Below are 10,000 nucleotides of genomic sequence, written 5' to 3' on the forward strand. Positions count from 1 at the left end.
TAGCTTTGAATACTGATAAGCGCTTTTGGCAGAATTTTTTTTTTACAAATACTGCACCTAAGATCAAACGTAAATACTCCTTGTACTGTTTGTTCTACCAACAACATATTTACCACAAATAAGTAGTGCATAACAGGAAAAAGCCCATTTTACAAAGTGGGAAACTGAAGAGTGCAAATTATATATTCTGCTCACATCTGGTAGGCTAGAGGTGCCTTTGTCAAGAATTTGGTGAAAAACACAAATCTTACACGAGTAGAAAAGCAAATTACTGCCTACCAAATGACAAGCATCGCCTAAACTGTCTGAAAATTTGTATTCCAAAATTAAATTGATTACTACCAGTAAACTCTTGAAGATCATGGTATTTTTTCCAGATTAAAGTTCTTGGGGCTACTTGCAGTCAAGACATACCCAAATGCATTTTTACTAATTACCAAACTACAAGGCTAACTATAAAGGATACCAACTATTCAACAAATTCCAAGACTATTTCGTTACATTTCCTCAATTTCTTTTATATCAATGTCAACCAAGCACATTAGTTTCTCCCATTTGATTTATCACCAAATGAGGATCTATCTCAAAACATGTGGAGACTGTTTGTTGATCTTTGCTGAAGTACCAACAGACATGTAAACTAGGGCAATCTCTTGACCATTAGACATGTGATTTACAGTATTAAACAACTTGAGTTTCTTTTTTCAATAACTGAAAAGTGTTTTAGGATTCAATGGCCCATGCTTTCAGGTAGCCTCCCTTGAGGGAGCAGAGCACGAATTTGAGGGAGCAGAGCACGAGTATCACCAGAACATCTCGATACTTAGGCCAGATAGGCGTCAAGGGGGACACTGCAGGCTAATCAGTAAATTTTACAACTATCATCACCACTATCAACCTCCTCAATTAATAAAGAGTAAAATAATTAATGGTCTTGTTTCAGCTACCAAAATCATGAAGACATTTCCTCGTCATTCCAGCAAATTGTATAATGACGTCAACACTGCCATTGTCTATAAACAAATTGAAGACAAACTTGAAGATAATATGGAATCGATGACAATAATGGACATTTCATAAAAACTTTTAATTTAATAATCGTTATCATCTTGACTTCGATCTGCGTTGCGATCACATAACGGCTTTCCATTTCCGCTGATTTTACCGCTTTGTTCGATTTAACAACTCATTCTGTAGTTCTCATCTCAACCTAACCTTTACAACCTTTTATTTCATGTGTATATATCCACTTTCTCTTACCCGCAATGCTTCGAACTTTCTTATTTCCCCATCGTATACTGACGATGTCGCATGTTTCCATTGACACTAGAGTCACACCGGAGCGTTTGTTGGTGACGATTTTTTTTTTTTTTTTCTTCTTTTGGGAGATTCGTCGACCGAATCGCTTGTTACTGTTTCCGAATGCATTATATTGTATTCTTAATATAGCCAAAATTGTCTGAGATGTATTTTAGATAACAATGCATTGCTTTTTATTTAGCATGTTTACATGAAAAAATAAACTTGGTTATGAGCGAAAAAGGCGTTTTTTATTCTTTAAAAAGAGAGAAGGAAATTACAAATAAAAAATCTATATGTATTATGAAAAAAAAAACTTTCTGATAATATAATAATATATATAAACGTTTTTATATCTTAAATTGTTTATGAAAATGACAGACAAGGGAAACTACTTTATTTTAAGTAATGGTATTGCGACACATATACCAGCAAATACTCTACATTACATTTACCCTTGGAAAAGCAAAGTAAACTCAATTTACTGTTTGTTTACATCAATTCATGGATCCGTCGATACGTGATACTTTTACTTCCTATTAAGCACAGAATGACAATTTCTATATTTATTTATCTATCCATAGCAATGCATATAAACATACATGTTGGCATAAGTAAAAATAAAATGCATATAGAAAAAATTAAGGATGTATAAAAACAAGTACAAATCAATAAGAATGTTTAAGTGAATGCATATACGATTACATATCAACATGAATGCATCAATATACACAAACATATTGAGTATATTTCTCTACAGTGTGAACTTATACTTCAACAGGAATTGTGTGTATGAATTGTATACATACATCAAATACAGAACACAGTGTGTGTGTATGTGTGCGTGTGTGTGTATGTATGTTTGTTTACCGTTCCAATTAACCGACAAGGTACCTGATTGATCACAGCCTCATTCAGCTTTGTTCTAATCGAATCTTAATCGCAACTCGGCTCAGATCATTGCCGCAGCCACAGGACCTCAGCATAGCAGGGGACGGACACCCCGGCGAGCGCGCATGCCTCGGGGTTCCTGACGTTGGGGGCAAAGGCGGCCAGGCTGAAGCCGCTCGCCTCCAGCATGGCCAGCACGCCCAAGTAGGCTGCCGCGACGTCCATCTTCTCGGCCTCACTCAGCTCTGGGTCCCGCAGGTCCTCCAGGTGGATCTGCAGTGACGTGGCAACAGTCGTTTAGGGAAGACATCATAGTAGAAATGTGATATGGAATATGGGATAAGGTATACGCATATACCAAGATAGCTACAGCAAACTGATACAGTTTATAATAAACACACATACACACATTCACAAGCACATTCACATACACACACACACACACTCACTCACTTACACACACACACACACACACACACACACACACACACACACACACACACACACACACACACACACATATATATATATATATATATATATATATATATATATATATATATATATGCATATATAAAACATAAATATACACACATATAAAGTCTACAGCTTCCGAGCCGATTCGGTAGACCGTGATACACGTGGAGCCTCTTAACCTCCGTTCCTTTTAATCGACAAGGCGCTTGTCTGTGTACCTTCTTCATGCGGTTCGAATCCTAACGTTTATCGAATGTTTGTCATTCAGTGAAATGGAGCAATAAACCAAAGCTGACTCCTTACTCCGAACTTGATGTGACATCACACGAGGCCTCAATGTTTTCTTCCCCCGCTGTCGCCCGGAGCCCCAATGAAGTCTGTCAATTTGCCAAATCATACCCCTCTGCCCGGGTGCACGACTCACATGCAAGGGCAGTTCCCGTACAACCAAAGGAACATGTATGGGAGTGTCGGCTTTGCACCTAACCTCTCTCCGCCCCTGAGCTGACTCTGTTGGCTTCAATATTAGAAAAGGAGCAACGCAAACTATCCATCTACAGGTAGCACCATAGTAGTAGATTCTCAAACGCATTAAGGCGCCGTATCTCCTTAAGGCGCCTTAACTTACAGCCAGCGATCTTACGGTCCATGCACAGAGCAAGGGACCCGCTATATTGATGCGCCTTCGGCTACGGCAGGGGAAGAGCACCCGTACAAAGTTACGGCGAAGCATATATGCACATTTTTCTGCCCTCGAACAAATTAATACAGCATTACAATTTGTACTTTACTCAATTATAGTGTCATTAGGTGTACATAAACCAATTGTGTACTACTAATTAAGGCAACAAGTGTAATATTCCAATATACCTGTGATTTGCTTTTCCCGATAGATGCAACCCCACACAGTGTTTTGGGTGAATAGAATTATTTTGTAATAGCTTTCGTCGTGTTCCGAGCGAATCTAGTGCTCATTTCCTTCGCAAACGAAGTATAACTACGATATCGGTCCCGATAGCTGGGGAGGGCATGATACATATCAGTTAAATTGAGGAAGTTAATTTCGAGAAATATTGGTAGAATAGTATATTGACACAATTCTTTTGCCACGTGATGACCTATTCCATATCAGATTGATTCTACTGTGTCCATGTTATCATCACGTTCACGCACGAATCTAATTGGCTCATATGATTTCCCTTGCATATGTCATCCGCTACAAATCCGTCCGATTTTCCGTCACTCTTAACGATTTTTTGTCATTTGTCGCGGCATTGGAGGCGTATTACTGCGACTCCTAGGCCGGATTCTCAAGAGCCTTATAGTGCGTTCGGAACTGCTCGTCTATCTCGTCCAGACCAGTTGGACGATATGTTTTGACCGTTCGGAACTTCCACTATCTCGTCCTGGACAAGTAGTCTAGCTCGTCCGACTCGCCCTCCTGCGAAGGTGGCCGAGTAGGATGAGATGACGTCACAAAAGATTTTGTATGTAAACATTGACAGTTGCAGGTAACCACAAGATATTGGTGGGTAATTTTATGACCCTTAATTGGTGTTATCAAAGGACATTTTTGTGTTTGTCAGTTGCAGGTAAGTTAAATGTACATCAAAGGAGTTACAAAACCTATGCAGCGTGTAAAATAAAGGCACCGGTATGATTTAAAAAAAAAAGTGAATGTTTGATTCGAGCCGGTTGCATTCAGGGCAGAAAGGGTCTTGGAGGTTCCGAACGCGGCGCGTCTCGTCCTGCTGGTCCTGGACAAGTTGTCTGGACGAGATAGACGAGCAGTTCCGAATGCAGCGTAAGTTAAGCGCGCTGGAGGCCTTAACCGTCCTGCGGCGACCTATGTTAAGGCCCGTCAAAGGCGCCGTATCTCGGACTTAGCTTCGTATGCACAAACGTATTTTAAGGCGCCTTATCCCTCCCATAAGTCCCGCAGCGCTGCAAACCACTTAAGCTTCGGTGGTCAATCACAGCTGTCGTTTCAAGGCGGCTCTCAGGGTATCTTGACCAATCACAAGCAGTAAATGCCAATCAGCTGATTTCGTAAACAACGCTGTGTCCAGCCCGTGGCATGATAAAACTTTTCAACAAAATTGGTATTATTGAAAATGCAACCCCACACCTAACTTAAAGAATCTGAGCTTACCCAGTGGTAGTACACATCATTCTAAGAATTTGCATCTATACCATTTTCCGCGCAAATTGATAATAATGGTGTTACAGAGGGTATAAAATGCACGATTTCCAGGAGTCGCAGGAAGCTTACGCCTCCAACGCCGCGACAAATGACAAAGGAGTCACGGAAAATGCCTTTGTTTAATTGTCATTGTTATTGTCAGTATTTACATTAGTGCATATATATATATATATATATATATATATATATATATATATATATATACACACACACACAAACACGCACACACACACACACAAACACGCACACACACACACACACACACACACACACACACACACACACACACACACACACACACACACACACACACACACACACACACACACACACACAGGTATATATATATATATATATATATATATATATATATATATATATATATATATATATATATATGAATCTTGTAAATTTCTTCTGCATTACTTATTCTGGAAAATGACAGTTAAAAAGTTTTATCATGTCACGGGCTGGACACAACGTTGTTTACAAAATCAGTTGATTGTCATTTACGGCTTGTGATTGGTCAAGATTCCATAAGAGCCGCCTGAAACGGCAGTTGTGATTGGCCATCGAAGATCCGACGCCTCAAGTGATTTGCGGCGCTGCGGGACTTAAGGCAGGGATAAGGCTCCTCAAAAAACGTTTGTGCATACGAAGCTAAGTCCGAGATATGGCGCATTTGACGGGCCTTAACTTACGTCGCCGTAGGACGGTTAAGGCCTCCAGCGCGCTTTAACTTAAGGCTCTTTTGAGAATCCGGCCTCTGGGGCCGGATTCTCAAACGCGTTAAGGCGCCGTATCTCCTTAAGGCGCCTTAACTTACGGCCAGCGATCTTACGGCCCATGCACAGAGCAAGGGATCCGCCATATTGGTGCGAGTTAAGGCGCCCTCGGTTAAGGCAGACGGAGAGCAGCCTTAACGAGTTACGGCGAAGCATAAATGACATTTATCAGCCCTAGAACAATTAAAACAACATTACAATTTGTATTTTACTCAATTATAGTGCCATTAGGTGTACATAAACCAATTGTGGACTACTAATTAAGGCAACAAGTGTAGTATTCCAACATAACTGTGATTTGCTTTTCACGATAGATGCAACCACACACCGTTTTTTGAGTGAATAGAATAATTTTATAAAAGTTTTCGTCGTGTTCCGAGCGAGTCTAGGCTCATTTCCTTCGCAAACGAAGTATAACTACGATATCGGTCCCGATAGCTGGGGAGGGCATGATGCATATCAGTTAATTTGGAGGATAATTTCGAGAAATATCGGTAGAATACTAATAAGCATAGTATATTGACACATTTCTTTTGCCACGTGATGACCTATTCCATATCTTTTTGGTTCTACTGAGTGTCTATGTTCACATCACGGTCACGCTCGAATCTAATTGGCTCACATGATTTCCCTTGCCTACGTCATCCGCTACAAATTCGTCTGATTTTCCGTCACTCTTACCGACTTTTTGTAATTTGTCGCGGCGTTCGTAAGGAAATCGTGCATTTTATACCCTCTGTAACACCGTTATTATCAATTTGCGCAGAAAATGGTAGAGGCAAATTCTTAGAATGATGTGTACTACCACTGGGTAAGCTCAGATTCTTTAAATTAGGTGTGGGGTTGCATTTTCAATAATACCAATTTTGTTGAAAAGTTATATGCCACGGGCTGGACACAGCGTTGTGTTTACAAAATCAGCTGATTGGCATTTACGGCTTGTGATTCGTCAAGATTCCATAAGAGCCGCCTGAAACGGCAGTTGTGATTGGCCATCGAAGATCCGACGCCTTAAGTGATTTGCGGAGCTGCGGGACTTAAGGCAGGGATAAGGCGCCTTAAAAAACGATTGTGCATACGAAGCTAAGTCCGAGATACGGCGCCTTGTACGGGCCTTAACTTAGGTCGCCGCAGGACGGTTAAGGCCTCCAGCACACTTTAACTTAAGGCTCTTTTGAGAATCCGGCCCCAGGCTCGAAAGGACCGACGAGCAGGGAGAAATACCTGCTAAGCAGTAAGAAGCTGAAAACGCCTGTTGAAAAGCTGAACGACGGTGTCCTTTTCCTTGAACGATGGACATCAACATTAAGAATTAGAATAGAATAGTCAGTTTTCACTATACAAGTCCTTTAATTTGCTTTCTAATTTTATATAATTCAACATGATACAATATATATGACATAATGTATCACAAAATAACATGATTGAGTATGATATATGATATAAAGCATGCATTTGTCACTGTGGTACCGAAAATCACCTTACAGTAATAATGTCATTTTAATTGTTTCCAATTAGAATAACATTAACAGGAAAGTACTGGCAAGGTCTATATAAGTACTTAAATAGTCCTTGAGCATTGGGGCCAGATTCTCAAAAGAGCCTTAAGTTAAGGCACGCTGGAGGCCTTAACCGTCCTGCGGCGACCAAAGTTAAGGCCCGTCAAAGGCGCCGTATCTCGGACTTAGCTTCGTATGCTCAAACATTTTTTGAAGAGCCTTATCACTGCCTTAAGTCCCGCAGCGCCGCAAATCACTTCAGGCGTCGGATCTTCGGTGGCCAATCACAACTGCCGTTTCAGGCGGTTCTTAGGGTATCTTGACCAATCACAAGCCGTAAATGCCAATCAGCTGATTTCGTAAACACAACGCTGTGTGCAGCCCGTGGCATGATATAACTTTTCACACCTAATTTAATGATTCTGAGCTTACCCAGTGGTAGTACACATCATTCTAAGAATTTGCCTCTATACCATTTTCTGCGCAAATTGATATTAACGGTGTAACAGAGGGTATAAAATTTACGATTTCAGGAGCCGCAGTAAGCTTACGCCTCCAACGCCGCGACAAATGGCAAAAAGTAGTTAAGAGTGACGGAAAATCAGCCTGAATTGTAGCGGATGACGTAGGCAAGGGAAATCATATGAGCCAATTAGATTCGAGCGTGAACGTGATGTGAACATAGACGCTCAGTAGAACCAATCAGATATGGAATAGGTCATCACGTGGCAAAAGAAATGTGTCAATATACTATGCTTGCTAGTATTCTACCGATATATCTCGAAAATACCCCCCCAAATTAACTGATATGCATCATGCCCTCCCCAGCTATCGGGACCGATATCGTAGTTATACTTCGTTTGCGAAGGAAATGAGCCTAGACTCGCTCGGAACACGACGAAAGCTATTACAAAATTATTCTATTCACCCAAAAAACGGTGTGATTAAATCTATCGTGAAAAGCAAATCACAGTTATGTTGGAATACTACACTTGTTGCCTTATTTAGTAGTCCACAATTGGTTTATGTACACCTAATGGCACTATAATTGAGTAAAATACAAATTGTAATGTTGTTTTAATTGTTCTAGGGCTGATAAATGTCATTTATGCTTCGCCGTAACTCGTTAAGGCTGCTCTCCGTCTGCCTTAACCGAGGGCGCCTTAACTCGCACCAATATGGCGGATCCCTTGCTCTGTGCATGGGCCGTAAGATCGCTGGCCGTAAGTTAAGGCGCCTTAAGGAGATACGGCGCCTTAACGCGTTCGAGAATCCGGCCCTCGGTCCGGAAGCCGTTCCTAATTTCCTTTGCTCACCACACACACACACACGCGCGCGCGCATGTTTATATAAATACATGAATATATGTATACATATGTATGATATATACTAATATATATACATACACACAAACATATATATATGTATATATATATATATATATATATATGTATGTATATATATATACATATATATGCACACACACACACACACACACACACACACACACACACACACACACACACACACACACACACATACACACACACACACACACACACACACATACACACACACACATACACACACACACACACACACACACACACACACACATATATATATATATATATATATATATATATATATATTTATATATATATACATATACATATACATATATACATATATATATATATAAATATATATATATATATATATATATATATATATTATACATATATATATACATGTATATATATACATATATATAGACATATATTTATATATATACATATATATACATATATATACATGTATATATATACATATATATACATATATGTATATAAATATATATACATTATATATATATATATATACACATGTATATATGAATATACATATATATATATATGTATATATGTATATATATGTGTATATATATGTATATATATATATACATACATGTATATATATATATATATATATATATATATATATATATATATATATATATATATATACATGTATATATATATGCATATATATATATATATATATATATATATATATATATATATATATATATTTACATACATATATATATGTATATATATATAGATAGATAGATATAATATATATATATATATATATATATATATACATATTATACACCTGCATATCAACATATCTTGACTGCTTATCCTCCAAAACTCACCTCCACGGCCAGCTGGTGCACTTCGTCGAGCCATCCCTCCTTCACCGCCTGCGCCAGAACGTCCCACTCGGCTCCCTCGATGTCCACTTTGAGGTAGTGCAGACGTCGAGACTTGTCATATCCCGATATATTTCTTAGGCTCTGTTATGATTAAGGGAAAAGTCGTTTAGTTCAAACGAGGACTACAAGAAGAAATGCAAAACTTGATCTTGATACTCAGGGGCGGGTTTGGAAATGGCGCTGGTGAGGCCCTTCGCATGATGTGGAGCATTAACGGAAATGGGACCGGGAAATAACGGTCGGCCATTTCCGTTTTCAAATATAACTGGTTAGCACAAGTAAGACACTTATACGCAACGTAAAAACACTTTAATATCTATTAGCAGAAATGTCGAATAATTTTGCGGGTTTGATGCCTGTCCATGAGGACCGATACTCCGTCCAGTCGAAGGAAAGGAAAATCTAGCACTCGCCCTTGACTCCGAAGTGATCCGATTAGACAAGTCTCTTTTGAGAAAAGAATAATAAAGTGATATACAGCAATAAAACCATTGCAAATGAGTTTTGAATATGCCAGATACATGTAACGTAAGTATTGTGTCAACTGATATTAGAAAAGCCTTGC

At 39.1% G+C, this 10,000-nt stretch overlaps 1 protein-coding gene across 1 annotated transcript in view; it reads right to left on the reverse strand.

Moving 5' to 3' along the window:
• Positions 1-1,782: 1,782 nt before the first annotated feature.
• LOC113810683 (probable methyltransferase-like protein 24) overlaps positions 1,783-10,000 on the reverse strand; it is a 10,467-nt gene continuing 2,249 nt past the window's right edge. Inside the window, exons 5-6 of the mRNA XM_070132136.1 lie at positions 9,376-9,516; positions 1,783-2,463 (exon numbers count right to left, since the gene is read on the reverse strand). Of these exons, the coding sequence (XP_069988237.1) occupies positions 2,257-2,463; positions 9,376-9,516 (348 nt within the window). The 3' untranslated portion in view covers positions 1,783-2,256. The remainder of the gene's footprint in view (positions 2,464-9,375; positions 9,517-10,000) is intronic.

This window comes from Penaeus vannamei, chromosome 17 (genome assembly GCF_042767895.1).
Source record: "Penaeus vannamei isolate JL-2024 chromosome 17, ASM4276789v1, whole genome shotgun sequence".
Taxonomy (NCBI): Eukaryota; Metazoa; Arthropoda; class Malacostraca; order Decapoda; family Penaeidae; genus Penaeus; species Penaeus vannamei.